We start from the raw sequence: 19,423 nt of genomic DNA, 5'->3' as shown, positions 1-19,423 counted from the left end.
TTCGCAGCTAAACACAATAAGATTAATTTATTATTACCAAGACTGATAGTTCTGACAGTCCCCGCCCAGCAGCAGCGATTGGCCGAATTCACGGTGTCGGATCGGCGATGCCGTCATAGCTCTTGTTTTGCTCTGGCGACTCCTCTTATCGACTAGAAGCCACGAGTAGAAAGTGAAACGGCCCATCAATAATCTGCAGCTGCAATCGCCCCTGCTCAGCCACAGAGGATTTATTTATTCGTTCTTGGCAGCTTGCACGTGAGGAACCCTTCTTTTTTTTGGGTGCTATTAATCTGCTCTTTTCTTGCCCCTCCACGCTTATCTCGATAGGAACGAGCTAGACATGATTGACTAAAATATCTCCTCTTGAACAGCCGAATATCTTCATGGCTGCACAAAACTCATCGGGGCTGCATCCCGAGGGGGCGCCAGACGATGAATTGTCTCGCCAGCCCACACAAGACGACCTCTCTATCGGCGAAGTGCCTCGCCCCGCGTTCAGCAATGTGTACGGGCAAATGGACCTGACCGGAGCCGGTCTGAATACACAAGCAGCCATTACTGGTGAGTATCGTGTTTGTTCTCTCTCTTATGCGACTGTGTTCTGACAAACCCTGTTCCAGCCGACGGACGAGTCAGCGTCGACATCAACGAGCGTACCCCGTGGCTGCACTCTATCTTCAAACTCCCAGCCCTTAAATGCCCCAAACACGAGGAACCGCCGCCATATGTTCCCCTGTCGTTGGAAAGAGAACGCGATCAGAGACTGCCGCGCCTGAATATCGTCATACATGTGGTTGGGTCCCGGGGCGATGTCCAGCCGTTCATTGCGTTGGGCCAGGTTCTCAAACGTGTTCATGGTCATAGAGTACGCCTTGCGACGCATCCGGTTTTTGAACAGTTTGTGCGGGAAAATGGGCTTGAGTTCTTCAGCATTGGTGGCGATCCGGCAAAGTTGATGGCTTTCATGGTCAAAAACCCCGGCCTCATGCCCGGAATGGACGCCCTCAAAAGCGGTGATATTCGCCAACGTCGTTTCGAAATTGCAGAAATTATTTCCGGCTGCTGGAGGTCATGCTTTGAAGCGGGAGATGGTACTGGCGTGCCCGTCTCCGACGCAGATGTCGATCTACGCAATTTCCATGGCGCGTCGCCGCCGTTTGTTGCAGACGCAATCATTGCCAACCCGCCTAGCTTTGCTCATATTCATTGCGCTGAGAAACTAGGAATTCCCTTGCACATGATGTTCACGTATGTTGTTATTCGTCGTCTAGAAATTTGAAGTAAAGTGTGCTGATTTACGTGAATATAGCATGCCGTGGTCACCTACGCAGGCCTTTCCGCATCCCCTCGCTAGCATCAGTCGGTCGAATGCCGATGTCGGTATCAGCAATTACGTGACTTACGCTCTGGTGGAGATGTTGACTTGGCAAGGATTGGGTGATATCATCAATCGATTCCGCGAGAAAAGCTTGGGATTGGAGCCGATTAGTATTCTGTGGGCGCCTTCAATGATTCCGCGCATGCGGGTTCCGTACACATATTGCTGGTACGTGTGAGCCCTGGGTGTCTAGCTTCCAGTGTATACTAATCCCTTTAGGTCCCCCGCGCTGATTCCCAAGCCAAATGACTGGAGCGACCACATTGACATATCTGGGTTCTACTTCCTGTCTCTTGCTTCCGACTACACTCCTCCAGCAGACTTGGAAGAATTCCTTAATGCCGGGCCACCACCAATATACATCGGATTTGGATCCATTGTAGTCGATGACCCGAACGAGATGACACGGATGATTTTTGATACCGTCCGTCTTACTGGTCAGAGGGCCCTGGTGTCGAAAGGATGGGGCGGTCTTGGTGCTGAAGAGCTTGGTATACCCGAAAGCGTTTACATGATCGGGAACTGTCCTCATGACTGGTTGTTCCAGCGTGTTTCGTGTGTTGTTCACCATGGAGGAGCCGGTACAACTGCCGCTGGTATAGCCTTGGGTCGTCCCACTGCAGTCATTCCCTTTTTTGGTGATCAACCGTTCTGGGGCGCAATGATTGCTAAAGCAGGTGCAGGGCCTGATCCCATTCCATACAAGCAACTGAACGCCGAAAAACTAGCTGCTGCCATCAACATGGCCTTGGAGCCGACGACATTGGAAAAGGCAGCAGAGTTGGGTGCTAAGATTAGAGGCGAGCAAGGAACTGAAGAGGGCGCCCTGTCATTCCAGCGACAGCTGAAGACTGACGTGATGCGTTGCTCGTTAGCCCCTGACCGAGTTGCCGTGTTTCGCCTCAAACGGACCAGAATTAAACTGAGCGCTCTGGCTTTCAATGTCCTTAACACAGAGGGTCTTGTTGAGTTGGAAGATGTAAAGCTGTAAGAGTCGAGCCCCTTTTATGCTCCATTGTACTTGATTCTAACTTTGATATAGATACCGACCGAAAGAGTATATGACTGAAGCTGACCCGGGTGACCCGGTCATCGGAGGAGGTGTGGCTCTGCTCGGTAACATTGAAGGGCTCATTATGGGCTTCGCAGATCTATCGCACGATATCAAACGTGGTTTCAACTTAGGGAATCCCCGCCCTGGAACTCCCAAAAGTAGTAGCAAGCGCAACAGTCGAGCAGCCTCCCCTGCTTCAAATACCGAAGAAGTCGTGGAAGATGAGAAGTCCACAAAGTTGGTCGCTGAATCTAGCTCCCAGGTCATTCAACGGTCCACGTTGGGTGCGTCACGGAAAGGCTCAGACGCTTCTGACAAAACATCTGAGAAAACGTCTTTGCGTGGTCGATCGATGACGACGAGTTCGCAAACACCCAGTACTTGTACAACTGCCACTAGTAACACGGCCGCCACGACCGCCACGACCGAAACACGTCCGGCCCAGAAAATGGATATGGATTCGGTTATCTCTGCCGGAAAGTCGGCGGCAAAAGTCTTCAATATGGGCTTCAGAGCCCCTGCTGATTTTACCATGGCTGTAGCCAAGGGTTTCCACAATGCGCCTTTGATGTACAACGATGATACTGTGCGTGAATCACCCAAGGTGACAGGTTTTAAAAGCGGAATAAAGGCAGCTGGGAGGGTAAGTTTTTCTTCATTTGATTACTGGTATGTGTAGATGCTCAAATGATATAGCAATTCGGATACGGATTTTACGATGGAATTTCCGGTCTCGCGACACAGCCAATGCAGGGTGCGAAGAAAGAGGGCGCTGCGGGGGCCATTAAAGGTTTCAGCAAAGGAATAGGTGGCTTAATACTAAAGCCGGCCAGTGGTATGTTCCCTAGAATACTATCTGCACTAAGGGAAAGATAATTCTGACACATTTTTCAAGGTATTTGGGGATTGACTGGCTACACGTTGAGCGGCATCTACAAGGAAGTCCAAAAGCGGTTTGGCGAGAGTGTAGAAAACTACATCATGGCTTCACGATGCGCTCAAGGAGTGTGTGACGCAGCCTCTTCTACTGTTGAAGAGAGGGAAAGTGTTTTCCGAAACTGGAAATATTTCGAAACCGAGTTTGTGAAGAAGAAAACTGCACGGCACAGTCAAAGCAAGTTTAATGACCGTACTGCTGGTCCGCGAGCCACGACAACGGTGTCGGAATCAGCGTCAGCAGAAATGCAGCCCAGAGAAGTAGACAAAGGCCAAGAAACAGGACGAACAGCAGCAGATAGAGCCCGGCGCCGACAAGCACTGAGCGGCTTGTTCCGCGGTCGTGCCAATTCTTCACCGTCGCGGTTGGCGAAACCCAGCTCAGCGGCCCTCCCGCCTGCGTATGAAGAGGCAATTCTGCACTCAGTGCACGAAACATCCAATGGAGACGCCACAGAGGACCAAATGATTGAACGAGCACTGCGGGCGAGCATGGTTGAATTGCAGGCTGCCGAGGATGGAGGCGAGGAAGAACAACGAGCATACGAACGCGCTTTAGATGCCAGTATCCGCGAAGCTAGACGAGTGCTAGCAGAAAACGAAAAGTCAATGTTAGATTCCCCTTCAGAAAGCAGCTCGCACATCAAATCTCCTTCTGCGGCAGATGGGTTCGATCAGGTGGAAAAGCGACCTCAACCTCCAGCATTGCCGCCACGCGCAACGGAGGCCGACGCCACTGCGGATCCTGATTTGCAAGCTGCGCTAGCACAGTCTCAAGCGAGCTATATCGAAAACCTCCAGCGAGATAAATCCGAATTAGACATGGTGATGGAGTACGTCAAGCGACAGAGTTTGGCAGAGTTGGAATATGAACGGCAGAGGCGTGAGAAGCGTGAGGACACGACTAATGATTTACGATAAGAGTACATGATGACTTTGATACCTCATCCCGTTTTCTTTTCTTTTTCTTCCTTTTTTTCTTTCGTTTTCTTTTATTTTGTGGCGCTCCTTTCTCCCCCTTGAGTGATTACGGGGGCAGACAGGGCTGGTCCGAAACATAGCAAGAAAAATCCACATTCTAACTATATAATCTAATCACGCGTTAACGCGAACAAGGGATAGAAAGGAAATAAAAATTGATATTAAACGGCCGTTGCTTTCTCGATATCAATCTTCCAATTTTATTTTTAACTTGATAGACAATTTTCTTTTCCCTTGTCATACCTGTAAAAAGAAAAGTCTTTCAAAAATGTACTTCCGAACCACACTCCTCACAGGCCTCCTTCTCGCCATAACCTCAAGCCATGCTCAAAGCAAACCCGCGCCAAAATTAGGCCCATGGCATTGCTCACTCGCAGCCGATGGCTCGGGTCTTCCGCAACAGGCATACTGCTGTGACGAGAAAGAAATTGATCGGACTTTCGACGAGGGGAAGCTTATAGAGGCGGCCAATTGTCAGTTCATTCCTCCCCCCCCCTCTCTCTCTCTATTTTCGTTGAAAGACGCATAGGCTAACGCGAGCTTTTGATTAATATAGGCACGGCAGTCCCTCCAAACCAGAATGTGGAATGCAAGTATGCAGCCGATGTCTGGTGCTGCTATACACCGGTATGTACTGAACTTTTACTGATCCTGATTTTTTGCACATTTTATCCGTATATGGAAGAAAATTATGCTAATTGCCGAGTTTCGGTACAGAAAAAAAAAGATCCCACTCTTCCAGACGCATGGATGTGCACAAGCGTCGCCAAGTGGCAGCCTTCATAGTTGAATTATATCATAGTACTCTGTTTTCTCTTTGTTCTTCTAGGATCATACTTCTTTGTGTTTTATTAGTACCCGATCTATTTTATTCTCCAATTACAACCTTGGGGGCGCTATGCGCCATTAAAAAGGAAAGTAGAATAAAGTAAACCAAATTCAAACCGGCTGTTTTATAAGAGAAAAGACAATGGATAACAACTAGGATCATAAAAACTTTCTACTTAATGTTCAACAGCTAATCAGCTGGATTTTTTAACCTCGCAAAACAGCCGGCTTAAAAAAAGCTTTATTGCGTTCCGTAAAGTATGACCCCGGATGTGATGTTAGTTCGCGGGGTCGGAAGGAGATGGATCAACGGTGATAGGCTTGAACAATGAACGGACCCAAAGGTTGTTTCTGTCACACATATGACGGCAGTCACCATCGGCTTTTACTTTGACTGAGAAATCATATAGGAAGAGGACATGACCAGGTTGAGCATTTCCCACCCCAGATCGAAAGCTCCCAACATGTACGCCTGGCTACAAATAACCACCATCCTTCTAGCAGTTCGGTTGCTGTTTTTCGTCTATCAAAAGTGGGCATCGCCTCTGCGCCGTGTGCCAGGTCCCTTCTGGGCTCGGTTTTCGCGAGCTTGGTATTTCTACCGGGTCTGGCGAGGCCATTTCGAGTGGGACAATATCAACTTGCACGACAAGTATGACAGCGCAGTGGTTCGGCTTGCGCCAAACTGGTATAGTTGTACGGGTTCTGAATCTATGAGGAAGATATATGCGCCTGGTTCCAAGTTTGCCAAGTCGGATTGGTATGATGGATGGGCGCATCCTGACCCAAGTCAGTGGACGCTGTTCCCTGATAGGAATATGAAACGACATGGTATATTTTGGATCTATCTGTAATACATCACTTGATGTATACTATAAGTTAAACAGCTGATAACTGAATGTAGCGGAAACAAAGAAGCGCTTTGCAGCGATGTTCTCGCTGAGCTCGCTAGTTAGCTACGAACCGTTTGTCGAGCGATGCGTGGATCTGTTCATTAACAGACTCGATGAGTTTGCGCAAGGCGAGGGAAGAGAAGATATAGATTTGGTTTATTGGTTTCAATGCTATGCTTTTGACGTTATCGGATGTATTACCTATGGAGAGCGCTTTGGTATGTTTTGCCGAGGTTGATGCTATGTATCCTGAATTCCTATACTGATGTTTTATTGTAGGCTTCCTCGATAGCGGTGAAGATATCGAAGACGCTATAAAGTCCGTTGGCTCGATTTCTGGATACTCAACGCTAGCAGGGATATATTCAGAATGGCATCCATTACTCTACAAAATCACGAGTCATCTTGGTGGCTCCGGGTCCAATGGCCGTAACTTTGTTCGCCAATTTGCCCTTACAAAGATTACCAAGCACAAAGAACAAAAAGTCGACTTGGAGCTATCCCAAGAACCGTTCATGACCAAGATGATCCGGGCGCACCGACAAGATCCAGACAAAGTGGGTGATCACCACTTGTTTATGATGGCGCAGAGCAATGTGATTGCCGGGTTTGATACAACTGCTATAAGCCTGTCGGCAACCATCTATCTACTTATGAAGAATCCACGTGTGTTACAGAAATTGCGGCTTGAAATTGATAATGCCACACGCAATGGTGGCCCTGGGGAAAGTCACAATTATGAAACAATTACCTTTCAGCAAAGTCAAGGGTTGCCGTACTTACAAGCGGTTATTAAAGAATCACTGCGCATGCATTCTGCTACAGGCTTGCCTCTTTGGCGTGTGGTCCCAGAAGGTGGTGTCGAACTAGAAGGACTTCATTTTCCGGGTGGCACTATTGTTGGCACAAACAGCTGGGTTGTGCACCACGACCCAAACATTTTCACTAACCCGAACGAGTTTGTGCCTGAAAGGTGGCTCGATGAAGATGAGGCTAAACTTCGTATAATGAATGAAATGTCGATGCCGGTAAGTCATATCCGTAACCATCAATGATATTATCACTTGTGGAATGTATATCTGATGAAACCCTGGCTAGTTCGGACTCGGTGCCCGTACTTGCATTGGAAGACACATATCTGCACTGGAGATGGCCAAGGTGATCCCAGTGCTTGTTCGGGATTTTGATTTTGAGTTTACATCGGCAAGTAAAGAATGGGAGACGGAGAATTATTGGTTTGTGAAGCCGAAGAATTTCCGGGTTCATGTATACAAAAGGGCCGTTTATTGATCATTGAGGTTACTGGTGATGAATATAAGCATTTTTTAAGCTACTAATTATTTCATACACGACTCTATATAATATCATCATCTACACAATCCAACAGCAACATGTGTCCCGGCATATGCCCCATCGAAATGCCTTCTAGTCCTGCCCTCATAACAGCCTCTTGAGGTGTGACACCACATCCCCAGAATACGGGGATCACCGTGTCCGATCCAACTAAGCTTGCCAAGGGTCTGCCATCCTGGGTAACCGGACTATCTCCCCAGTCTTGTTTGCCAATGTCTTTGATCCCGAGTTTTTCTAACGAATCCCACCCCCACGCAATGGGCTCTCCATGTGTTGCATGGTACTTTGCCGTGATATCTCGTACTTTCGCTAAGTCGGTTGAGTTATAAGCTCTCAGTGAGACCACATACGTTGACCCGGTGAAGACGCCCGCTGGACACAGCGGGATGGTGGTTCGGTACATAGGCACATTGCTGTTTGCGCTGATATGCGGAGGTGTGAGTCCGGCATTAAGCAAAGCTGTTTCAAAACTGTATGAACAGCCAATCAAGAAAGCAACATGGTCGTCGGTCCATTCGTCGCAAATATCGAGACAGGCGGTCTTGGTGGGTTTGCCGTCGCGATAGACCATATACCGTCCGACATCTCGACGGAGATCAAGATCCTTTGTCTGAATCACCGATACGGGCTCATTCTTGGATGATGATGATAAAGAAGATAGAGAGGATTTTACAGCATCGTATTGTCCAATAGACAATGATTCTCCGATGAGTGGGCAGGGAACAGGATTGCGTGCACAGAGACTGCGAAAGTCGGCGGCATAGCGTGAGGGTAAGACGATCATGTTTGCTTGTAGATAGCCCTGGGCAAGCCCCGCGGTTGGCACTATGCAGTCGTTTCTACGTGCTGCAAGGCGAACATCGTGGCCGGTCACCAGTGGTGGTGTACTCAAGGAGCCCATTTTGATAGTTCTGTATAGTTAATTCTGGAGGATATAAAGCGATATGTATTGTCAATTGTATATATATATATATACACATGAAGTATAAGTGTTTCTTCAACCAGACTGGTTGAAGATTAATGCTTTATATGATCGCGATCGGCATTGTAAGTGACTTGCCGGTTTATCATCGGCCGATCTCCACCTCGGCCGGCTATATCGAGATGCCTCCGGAAACTCCAGTGTGGATTGATGTCCCAGCCTATAACGTTGAATTAGCTATTTATTGATTTTGCCGACCACAAGATTCCACTGTTTTATATGATGTCGATTATGCTTTTGAAAGAACATCCAATGATATTTCAGATGTACCATATGAAATCCACGGGGAATTACCCACATGTATACAGAATAGCTCTTGGCAGGGCATTTTCATACCTCTAATCAGCTTGACGTGGTAGCATAAGCTCGTGCTTTGTAAAAACAAAGTAATGTTTAATATTCACGAAGTGACTGTCATGAGCGATTCTCGAGTGCCTAATTTGGAGTGATGGATGTACGTCAACCAATTGATGTGGACAATGGAGTAATTACCAAGTATATATTGAGACAATTTCACCATAAGTTCTAGATAACAATATTGTTGCCGTATAAATTCACTAGTGTTTGCGTCTTTATGTCGGAACCGGCAGGCTCTTGCCAATTCTTTAGAACAGATCTAAATGGTGACATCTTCTTCCATGGACGATTGCTGGAAAAAAGTAATTGACTGTCGACGTGACGCCCATGCAAGATTAGTGCATTAAATAATAATGTTAATGAAAGCTCACTTATGTTGTATTGTTGCGTTGTATCGTACCGACCGAGCTCTCCTCAGCGCTGACCGTCCGCGTATGCTGCGCGGGGTTGCGACCAATTGCAACTCGCTATGCCCATGGCTTTTTGTTATTTTATTTTATTTTATTGCTCTCATTTTGGTTCTTGTTGGATTTTTCCGGATTTATCTTAGTTTCAACTGCTCCTAAATCATGCACCCCGCTGTTCTCGGGACTCTCGGAAACCAACCGCGGATAAAAAGCCTCATATCAGGGGGTTTCTTGACGTGTACCACGGTCGTTGAGCTGAACCTTGCTGGTTCAAGGAGCCAGGCAAATGCTTAACTAGCGTACAAAAAGCTTAATCTTGCAACTTGGAGAAACGAAAAGTTTTTGAATCCCCACAAACACATGTATAGAAATATCCAGAGCAGTTCACTCACTCGCTGGCCCTAAATAATCGGTAATTACCATTACAGTGTTATGTTCGGAGTTCTGCAGACATAATGAAATGTTCAAAACTGTACTCAATGTCACACGAGAATGCCCTAGACTTGGCTTTTAAACTGCATATGGAGGCGTTCTTGTAATAGCTCCCAAGACTAGTACCCTTCAAAATGTTGCAATCCGGACCACAGCACTCGAATCGAGTGGAATTGATGCTAGCGGATATAGTACGTGGACTAATAAGCTGAAGTTTTCAAATCAAGATGGAATCCAGCCAGTCTTGATTAAGGCATGATCTGCGGTTATTACAGCCACAAGGCACAAACTATTCGAGGTCATGCAGTGTGAATTAGCAGCATCCACGCACGCACAGCACTGGAGTGTACCGTACTAGAGCTGGTGCACGTATACAGATGTAGTTGCCATGGAAATGAACATAATCGTTCTAGATGTGTTGTTACCCATAAAATAAATAGCTCTCTGGAGAGAGACTAGCCAGCACGAAGAGAAGCAACCCTAGCCCAAGGCCCGAAATAAGCTAATTCAAAAGGAATCAGGAACAAAAGCTTATCAAAGCTTAGCGGGTTGGTGTCTGCTGTGGTTGGCACTGGTTGCCTTGCGCAAATGTAACTATAGAAGCGCTAATTTAGAAACTGGCCGATCTGCGGGGAACAATCCTTTGAATATAGGAGAACTCCGCCGTGTTATTGATAACAATGACAGGCACGTATGCGCGGTCTTCAAATGCTCCGATTCGCCGTGATTAAAGTGGTGATCAGCTTGCATATATAGTCGCGTGTACCTAGTAGTAGTACCATCCGTGTTTATGTTCCTTTGGTCCCGATACGCTCTCACACTGCGTCCACTGATTGCTTTCTCTTGTCTATAATCCTGGCAGACTGTTGACAATGGTACGCTATCTGAGCACAGCTGGCCTGGCCATTCTGGCCGTCTCCGGCCTCAGTGCCGCTACCCCAACTGCTGCTGGGCCTGGCTCCTCAGCGGCACCGTTGGTAGAGCCTCTCCGTGCTGGGCCAAAGCAAAGCGTGTCTTCCGGACCGCATTCGTCCTTTTCCTGGCCTCCAGCTGAGACTAAAATCGCCGCTGCGACTTGTAAAAAAGTCCAGTACGATTTCCCGGCCGGCACAAACTCGAACACGTCACGAGCCGATGCGGTTCGTGACCTGTATCGGCGGTCTTGGGAGCAGTACGCCCAGTACTGTTTTGGTTCCGATGAGTTATTGACCTTGAACAACTCCTGTGTCAATGATCTCTTTGGCTGGGGTGCCTCAATCGTAGACGGCATTGATACGGCCATTATTATGAACTTGACCGACATTGTTGGCACACAACTGGAATTCATTGCCCAGACAGATTACACGTACGACCTTGTTCGTTCGTAATTAGCATTTCACTGCTGACTTGGAATGCATAGCACATCGGAATCTATTGTCGATGGATTCGACGCCATTATTCGTTATTTGGCAGGGTATTACGAACCAAATCCTATTATTACAGCATAGATCAACTAACGCGATGCCGACCAGATTGCTTTCAGCCTACGATTTGCTTACCAGTGGATATGTTCCCGAGGGAACTTACAACAGTGACCACGTCAAGGCGCTCTTATCTCAGGCAAAGGTCCTTGGTAATAAGCTGAAAGTGCAATTCGACACTCCCAGTGGGCTGCCAGCTGCCAATATTAATTTCACAAGCAACACACCAATCAATTCGCAATTTATTAACCCACTGAACAATGTGACCTACAACGCCACGAATCTTGCAGTTGCCGGAACCCTCATTTTGGAGTTCACTCGGCTCTCAGACTTAACTGGTGACCAGTCTTTCCGCGAGCTTGTAAGTTTATATTGATAGCCCATCAATCATAAAATTAGCCAAGTTATACTCATAATCAATGATTGATATTAGGCTCTTGGTGCTCAGGGAAATCTTATTTACCCTGACCCAGCTCCAATCTGGCCTGGCTTGGTTGGCAGTGAATTGGATACCGAGACTGGAAAATATCTTACCTACGACTATGGATGGAAGGCTGGAATTGACAGCTTCCTCGAGGTTAGCTGAGACAGCTCCTTCAGATGCATACATGGATTCTAACACGATTGTTCAGTATCTTATTAAACAGTACTATTACAACCCAGGTAATGCGGCAAACACCGTTATGAAGGACTTCTGGGTCAGCACCGTTCAATCTACGATCGAGCACATTGCTCTACACCCTTACGACCACCCGGAATTGACTTACCTCAGTCAAGGTGATGTATCGGGTAACCTCGAATGGCAAATGGATGACTATGTTAGTATTGATAATTATTCAAGAGAATTGTCTTTGCTAACCAAATTGATTAGGCTTGCTTTGCAGGCGGAAACCTTTTGCTGGGAGGTGTTCTCCTCGACAAGCCAGAAATTACCAAACTCGGAGTCGACGTCACAGATTCATGCCATTACTTCTACAACACGACCTGGACTGGCCTCGGACCACTGTGTAAGCTGAACATCTTAAATGAAAACATTGCGACATGATACTGATTTATGTTCATAGCCTGGGGTTGGTATAACGAGTCAAATGAAGCATACGACCCATCATGGAACGACGACAGAGCCTATCGCCAGCAAGCCTCGGAATTCGGCTATTTCATCACCAGCCCCGAATGGGACTCTTTCCCGGAGTCTCTCGAGAGTATCTTCTATGCTTACCGAATCACTGGCGAAACTAGATTCCAAGACTACAACTGGGAAATTGTTAAGAGCATCGAACGACAAAGCACAGCCACAACTCCATCTGAACCAGTTTCCGATGTCAATAAGCCCAAGAGTTTTATCTCTGACCTACCTGCGTACGAGAACCCTTGCCTATTGACTTTATGTTTACTAGAGCTAACATGTTTTCGTCATAGTTATTACTTTGCCGAAGTACTGAAGTACCTGTATCTTTCCTTCACTGATCCTGAGATTATCAATCTTGATGATTGGGTGTTCAACACGGAAAGCCACCCATTCCGCCGTAACGCACAAGGATGTTGATTGTCATTAGAAGGGTAACTTCTTGATCGAACAATTGCTCGCGCAAGTAATAGACAGATGATAGCGCAATGACAATTAACCAATATGTGTGTTTTGAGTAAAATCTCTACTGTTAACACTTCCGTAAATGTAATTTGTTGTATTGAACACAAACCTCGTCAGTATGGATTTACCGGAGAGAGCTAAAAGTAGACATGGATTTCAAAATGTGAAAGAATTTGCTGAAGAATGGTATCATTTTTACTGCCAAAATGACACAGTCCGTATGAACTAGGTTTATTGTTGGTTAGAAGTCTTAGGAAATACCAACAGGTGCTATATCTTGATTTAAATGTTCCTTGTTTTGCTTTATTTAAGACTACTTGGGAGAATAATGAAAAAGGTCCATCATAGGTAATCTTCCTCCTTCAACACTCGTTTCCCAATAGTAGCCAGCTCGTCGCTCCACAGCGGATCCTTGGTGATACCATTCTGGCACTGATCAATCATCGCAGCTGCCAACTCAGACACATGCACACGGGGAGTGTAGCCAAACATGTTGAAAAGCGATTTAAGCATAGCATCAGATGTCTCCTTGACGCTGGGCGCGTCTATAGCACCGGGCTTAGTCACGGTGACTTGCACGTTTGGTGAGTTTTCTTTTGCAATATCTAGGAGACAATTTTCGGTGCGGCCCTGATTTTAGTGGAGTGAATTGTCGGCAATCAAAAGAAAGAGCGAGAAAGAGATGGTAGAAAGAGGAACTGACTCGTAAGTGACGATACTCTCCCAAACTCGGCAAAACCTTGCTCTGATCACGTTCGGTTAAGACGCCGGAAACATAAACGAATCGGAACGGCTTATTGGCAGCCTTGATCATGTTCTGGATACCATTGATAGTATAGTCATGACAGATAGTGGTAACCTGTGCAAAGTCCATTGATCTGGACTGAGAAGGTGTCACTGCGAGGCTCCTAGCAAACTGTAAGCAGAAGTCACTTGTTGAAATACATGAATAAATATACCAGATGCATGCATCTGCACCTTTTATGTGCTCTATTAAAGAATCCGGATAATCTGATGTCCAGTCGTCCAGCACAAAGGACTTTAACTTTGAAGCATCTTCATTTGGCGGCACTGGAACAGCCTTGCGCGCAATGACAGCTACCGATGTCACAAAAGGGTTGCGCAGAGCTTGCCGAACAACTTCCGAGCCGACAAAACCAGTAGCGCCAGTGACTATGAGCTTCATGTTGTATGTATGTGTTTGCAACTAAATCTTATTTGAAGGGTGAAGGGTGAAGGGTGAAGGGTGACGGCACATGGGTTTAACTGGTGAAGGGGGTTAACGGAGTTAGGGGATAAGTATAGATCGCCCACCCAACACTGTTAGCTCCCCGTAATTTTCTTTGTCCACTACAATTGTATGTTTATTTGAATATGAATTAGATCAAGAGCACTTGCATGGATAGATGCCCCCTGCTTTTCATAAATTGCAGTTAAGTGGTGCATGTAAATAAATACTGGCTTGTGGCCTCAACTTTGTGTATTAAACATTCAATGAATTTCTGCCGACATACTGAGTCTATATAATTTATATTCAATCTATTTGTCTCCTCGCCATGACTATCTAGGACACACACACTCTTGTATAAAATGGGAAGCTTAGGCGAAACAGACAATATTGTTATATAGGAACAGGCACGCTGGATGGACAGTATTGGTCGAGCGGGTTGAGGGACTAAAGCCTAAGATGAAGATCGCTCTGGTTTGGATGCTGTATACATGATTGTCGCGGCTGAGTGTGAAAAGGGTGAGATGTCGTTAAAACTTAAAAGGAGATATATGCACAGAAGTGTAAAACCTCAGCGGAAGCTACTTACATAAACATAGACAAGGTAGGTGAAAACTTGGATTGTTTACTACGTAGTATGACTAGTAGTGCGGTGGGCCACCCAATCACCAACTATGCATGTATGTCATAGCGCGCTATCGCACCATTTCGATAACGTCGGTGGCTTCTTTCAAGTCTGGATCAAAGGAAGCGGCGACAGATTGATATATATATACAAATCGCACTTTCAAATTCGAACTTTCTGGACCAAATAATTATGAATAGCGACAAACTTCCTTTAGCTCGTCTCAACGTCCCAAGCCAGCATCGTGAGAGACAGAGAAGAGTCGCTCAAGCCTGCGATGGCTGTCGACAACGCAAGACCAGGTGCGATGCGGGAAAACCTACTTGCACACAATGTCAGGTACTAGAAATTACATGCTTTTACTCGGATAACAAACGTACACGAGATCAGATACAGCTCTCAGAAGCCCGTTCGAAGGTGGCGCGCTATGAGAAATTTCTACAAGAACTCTCACACAGCGTGAACAAGTGGAACAAGAAAAGAATTTTAGCAATATTACAAGTTTGCAACCCCTTCTTCATTATCGAGATGAACCAATTAATAACATTGATATGCCACCATAGGGATCGTCGAAATATATGTCCAAGGAAACCGAGGCCGATGCACAAACGGTATCATCCAGTTCGTCATTGTCATCCATTGGATCATTAGAAGCGATAGATGTGGTGGAAGAAGACTTGAATAGGAATACCGAGTCCCGCGCTACAGGTTATATGGGCAAAAACTCCGAAGTTTCCTGGTTACACCGATTGGATGAGGCTGAAAATTCAAAAGAAAGAGGAGAGAGCGATAAGCATTCACAAACAGCCGCGAAGGGGAAGGCAGCAGAAGGGCTGAGTACATTCTCTCTCTCGTCATTTAGCTACCATCTGGATAATGTGCATCTATCGCACATTGGAGAATCTTCCACGGAGCCATTCCTTTTACCCGCGAAAGAAGTGGCGGAAAAGCTCTTGCAAGTTTATCTGGAATCAGTGCAAACCTTTTTTCCCATCATTAGAAAGCAATTGTTTGTGCAGCAATTTGAAAACCTGTACTCCCGATCAGCGGGTCACCCAGGGGAACGCTGGCTGGCCATTCTCAACTTGATCTTTGCCATTAGCAGCAACTACTGGCGATTAACTCAGCCCAACCTTCCACAAGAACTACATTCTGAGGTCTTTTTTTCCCGCGCCAAGGCTTTGAGCATTGGAGAAAACGTTATCTATGAGCATGCAGATCTCCAGCAGGTACAGGCAGAGTCGCTAATGGCATTTTACTTCTTATCATCAGGTCAAATCAATAGGTACCGTATTCTTTTTCACCTTCTTTAATCTGTCCTTGTACTGACATACTGTGTAGAGGGTGGAAAATGATAGGAATTGCTTCACGCTCTGGGATTTCATTGGGGCTCCATTTGCGTAACACTTCGCGTATCGAATTATCCTCTACAAAAACTCGCTGCCGCGTTTGGTGGTCGATATTCTATCTAGAACATCGGCTAAGTGTTATAACAAGTCGGCCATCGTGCATACCTGACAATACATCCAGTGTTTACCCGCCGGTCCCGGTTGAAGAGAAAGATTACGACTTACCACACATCCGACTATTACTTGAAGACCACAGATACCGCGAGCGTCATCTGCACTGGACTCTGGGTCGAAACGATACGAGTTCAACCAGACAGCAGTTACTACACAGCGCTGGTTTATCTTCGGCTGTGTATTTTTTCCATCAGACAGACCTGGCTAAGATTACCCATGCGATCACTAACGGGGTTTATAATATAGATGTTCTCATGCACGGGTGGGAGCGCATCGCAGGTCGAATAGATTTGTATTCGGCCAAATTGGATGATTGGTTATCCTCGCTAGTGCCGCCTTTGCGCTTCACAGATGAGAGAAGGAGGAAATTTCCTTCCTTAACCAACTCTTATCAAATCTCCCTAGCGCTGCACTTTTACAGCACCCGCATTGTCCTCGGTCGGCCATGTCTCACTCGACCAGGCACTGACACTGACACTGGTATTATATACCCACGGTCTGGGTTTGACAATGATATTAGTTTAATTTGCCTTCAATCAGCTCTGGATCTGATCTCTATTTTTCCAGATGAACCGAATCCCGTCTGGCTTTTCAAGTCTACTCCATGGTGGTGTGTCCTGCATTTTATAATGCAGAGTGTTAGTGTTCTTCTTGTCCACTTGTCTATTGGCCCTGTGAATATGAGAACCAACAATGATAAGGAAGTCTCAGGGGAAGGCGCTAGTGGCGAAGAGGAATCGCCTGAAATCGTTTTGAAGGCAATCAAGAAGATCTGCTCGTGGCTACATTCACTGAGTGAGTACGACCATTCCGCACAACGCGCGTTCGACATTTGTAATAAGATGTTCCATCGTGTTGCAAGTAGCCAAGGATTTACCACGGGTGAGATCGTGTCGGAGACTGTGAGCAATGAAAACCTTGAACGACCGGGGCCAGGTCGGTTTGATCGGCAAGCAGGCATGTCGAAGGAAGAGCGTGACAGTGGCCCAGATTCGGGCGCATACGGGCAATTTTCTTTCGAAAGCTATGATCCTCTTGCAGATTTGGGCCTTGGGATAGATCTGGACATTTCGCCGATGCTTGACATCAACTATGAATTATAGTTAGCGTTTCGGTGGAGATATCGTAATCACCGAACGGTTATATGTTTGAGCCCAGCAGTTAGTTTTTCGGTGTATGAATCCCACCTATCGAAGAGTTGAGTTGGTACTATACAAGTGTGTGGCGAGAGAGAAGCCTATATACTGGAGCGCAAATTACCTAGCAATTCTACGGAATCTCACAGAATCAGAATGTATGCGGACACCAGTTGACCTCGATTGTCTTCAGTGTACATGCAGCGGAGAACAACAGGAACCTAGGTAATAAAGCCATGGGTCTATATAATATGCATCCCATTCACGCTCCTATTGTCTCCCACTCGCTTTTCATCCCCAAAAAAATAAAAATAAAATAACACGAAATACGAATTACAGCAAACCCGGTCTTTCCTTTCTTTCTCAGCTGCCATGCCCGATGATTTCTCGCAGAAGATAGCCCGTTTGGCTTGTTGGTGTTTGAAGAGAAGGCAACCTATTGCTTCGTTTCCCGCTCCATGGGAACAATCCCCGCTACATTATGGTGATTGGTCAGTCGCCCTAGCCAGAACTAAGTGCCTAAAGCGGTTTGGGTAATACAGTGATGGCGTCATGATGGTCTCTGATGTGTGGGAATTTTTCGTATCGGCGTTGTATCACGAATGGCATCGCGAGGACCCAAAAAGGCCGATATAGGAAAAAGCAGTCTCACTAATAAATATTAGTCCCTAAAATGTAAATATAGTGTTTTAAAGATGCCAATCGATGCGAAACGAGGAACTACTAATAAAAGATGGCACCTATATTCTTATTGCATGACTAGTAATGAAATGCTATGTATAATACTGTATTTTATGCGCTTTATTGTGGAGCAAGCTCGTGGCTTTCTCTATTATAAGGCTATAATGACGTATAGAGGGGTCGAACTTTAGAAATGGCCACTGTGCCTATTCTTCTTTCTCGCACAAGCTAAGAGGCAATATTTCCGACATCGTGGAAATTATGTCTGAGATACTCGTGTTGCTAATATCAACCTATCTAGACGTTCGTTTCACTATTCCAACCCAGACGAGCCAGATTTGCAAGCTAAAGATAAGAAAGTTACCTCAACAAGATCTAGCCCGTCTATGTCGTGTGTCCCGCGATTTGAACCTTCTAGCTACCTCATATCTGTACCGGACCGTGCGGTTTCATTTCGGAGGGCACATCAGCGATGACGAGCCACTTATGCAGAAACTGGACTTATTCGGACATCCTCAATTCACTCCGTTGATACATACTCGAAAAGTACTCATCACAGGATCCTGGTATGACATGTATCGGGAAATAGAATCCAACCTCGGACCATCACGTCTTCTTTCTCCAGCCGTACGAATGTTCTGCAATATTATGACTTCGTGTATCGTTAGGATGCCCAATCTACAGGATTTCATGTAGGAAGATACCTTTTTCCCCCCTCTAATTATGATTACTTAATGGAATGACTAATTATTTTGCTAGTTGGGACTTACAAATCTCCATGACACAGATGCTCATCACAACTATCTTTTTACACCCGGGATTAAGATCTCTACAACTCCGTCTTGGAACTAACGGCACACCTAAGCCATATTTTCACCCAGTATTACAGTTCCAGTCACCCATCAGCTTATATAGTATGAGACTTGTTCAAATCGATAATGAATCTGTTCTTGAATCTTTATCCACGGCTATTTTACATACAAGATCCCTTCGTGAGTTAACCATATGGGCAGATGCAGATAGCAATTTGGCTCTTGATATCTTATTTAGAGGCTGGGAAGATCACGCCACGCTTGAGCTGAACATCCTTGAGCTTAGAGGCTTTACCAGTTTAGGGCAGTTTCCTAATTTTCTTTGGGAGAAGATACCCCCGACAAAACTACGCGAGTTGATTCTCGAGGTTGGATCTCATTTTGACGTGACTGAATGCCTCGGATTCTGGAAGGCTGCCACTAAGGCTGGCCTGCGACCCACAGTTCTATCGACAAATCTTGGGGCAGGAGGTCTGAAAGAATTCGTTGATACTTTCAGTGGCTTGGAAGTATTCAACATCCTTCCATCCGCCTCATCTCGTCCCCTGGAACCCCTCGCCCCTCTCATCAAATGTTTACAAGGCCAACATTCAGCAACTATAAAGGTGTTTGCAATCAGATCTCAGAATTCTATAGAGAACTACACTCTTGGTCCGGATCAAGTCACTCAACTAGTTAGAGGGTTTCCTGAAGTCAAGGAATTTCAATTTGAAGTTGCGAACGTTAGCGAAGTAAGATAACCGTGTTTCAGCATTGTGTAATC

At 46.0% G+C, this 19,423-nt stretch overlaps 7 protein-coding genes across 7 annotated transcripts; 5 read left to right on the top strand and 2 right to left on the bottom strand.

Moving 5' to 3' along the window:
* Positions 1-386: 386 nt before the first annotated feature.
* Positions 387-4,292, top strand: TRUGW13939_09285 (uncharacterized protein; the record flags this gene model as incomplete). Its single annotated transcript, XM_035492410.1, has 7 exons — positions 387-564; positions 624-1,251; positions 1,313-1,549; positions 1,601-2,368; positions 2,424-3,078; positions 3,132-3,270; positions 3,331-4,292. 7 exons carry the CDS (start codon positions 387-389, stop codon positions 4,290-4,292), a joined length of 3,567 nt encoding a protein of 1,188 aa, XP_035348303.1.
* Positions 4,293-4,620: 328 nt separating this feature from the next.
* On the top strand, positions 4,621-7,363 carry TRUGW13939_09284 (uncharacterized protein; the record flags this gene model as incomplete). Its single annotated transcript, XM_035492409.1, has 6 exons — positions 4,621-4,825; positions 4,909-4,979; positions 5,591-6,011; positions 6,085-6,291; positions 6,353-7,101; positions 7,172-7,363. The coding sequence occupies 6 exons, from the start codon at positions 4,621-4,623 to the stop codon at positions 7,361-7,363; spliced, it is 1,845 nt and encodes a 614-aa protein (XP_035348302.1).
* Positions 7,364-7,427: 64 nt separating this feature from the next.
* TRUGW13939_09283 (uncharacterized protein) lies at positions 7,428-8,327 on the bottom strand (the record flags this gene model as incomplete). The annotated part of the gene is made up of 1 exon (XM_035492408.1): positions 7,428-8,327. The coding sequence occupies one exon, from the start codon at positions 8,325-8,327 to the stop codon at positions 7,428-7,430; it is 900 nt and encodes a 299-aa protein (XP_035348301.1).
* Positions 8,328-10,476: 2,149 nt separating this feature from the next.
* Positions 10,477-12,610, top strand: TRUGW13939_09282 (uncharacterized protein; the record flags this gene model as incomplete). The annotated part of the gene is made up of 8 exons (XM_035492407.1): positions 10,477-10,949; positions 11,004-11,057; positions 11,116-11,425; positions 11,498-11,641; positions 11,697-11,882; positions 11,936-12,071; positions 12,129-12,423; positions 12,484-12,610. 8 exons carry the CDS (start codon positions 10,477-10,479, stop codon positions 12,608-12,610), a joined length of 1,725 nt encoding a protein of 574 aa, XP_035348300.1.
* A 387-nt stretch (positions 12,611-12,997) lies between these two features.
* TRUGW13939_09281 (uncharacterized protein) lies at positions 12,998-13,841 on the bottom strand (the record flags this gene model as incomplete). The annotated part of the gene is made up of 3 exons (XM_035492406.1): positions 12,998-13,285; positions 13,359-13,563; positions 13,615-13,841. 3 exons carry the CDS (start codon positions 13,839-13,841, stop codon positions 12,998-13,000), a joined length of 720 nt encoding a protein of 239 aa, XP_035348299.1.
* Positions 13,842-15,086: 1,245 nt separating this feature from the next.
* TRUGW13939_09280 (uncharacterized protein) lies at positions 15,087-17,134 on the top strand (the record flags this gene model as incomplete). The annotated part of the gene is made up of 2 exons (XM_035492405.1): positions 15,087-15,793; positions 15,850-17,134. The coding sequence occupies 2 exons, from the start codon at positions 15,087-15,089 to the stop codon at positions 17,132-17,134; spliced, it is 1,992 nt and encodes a 663-aa protein (XP_035348298.1).
* A 1,501-nt stretch (positions 17,135-18,635) lies between these two features.
* Positions 18,636-19,400, top strand: TRUGW13939_09279 (uncharacterized protein; the record flags this gene model as incomplete). The annotated part of the gene is made up of 1 exon (XM_035492404.1): positions 18,636-19,400. The coding sequence occupies one exon, from the start codon at positions 18,636-18,638 to the stop codon at positions 19,398-19,400; it is 765 nt and encodes a 254-aa protein (XP_035348297.1).
* Positions 19,401-19,423: the final 23 nt, after the last annotated feature.

The sequence above is a fragment of the Talaromyces rugulosus genome, chromosome V (assembly GCF_013368755.1).
Source record: "Talaromyces rugulosus chromosome V, complete sequence".
NCBI classification, from domain to species: domain Eukaryota; kingdom Fungi; phylum Ascomycota; class Eurotiomycetes; order Eurotiales; family Trichocomaceae; genus Talaromyces; species Talaromyces rugulosus.
The sequence above is the reverse complement of the archived record's forward strand: the minus strand, read 5'-3'. Positions and strand labels throughout refer to the sequence as shown.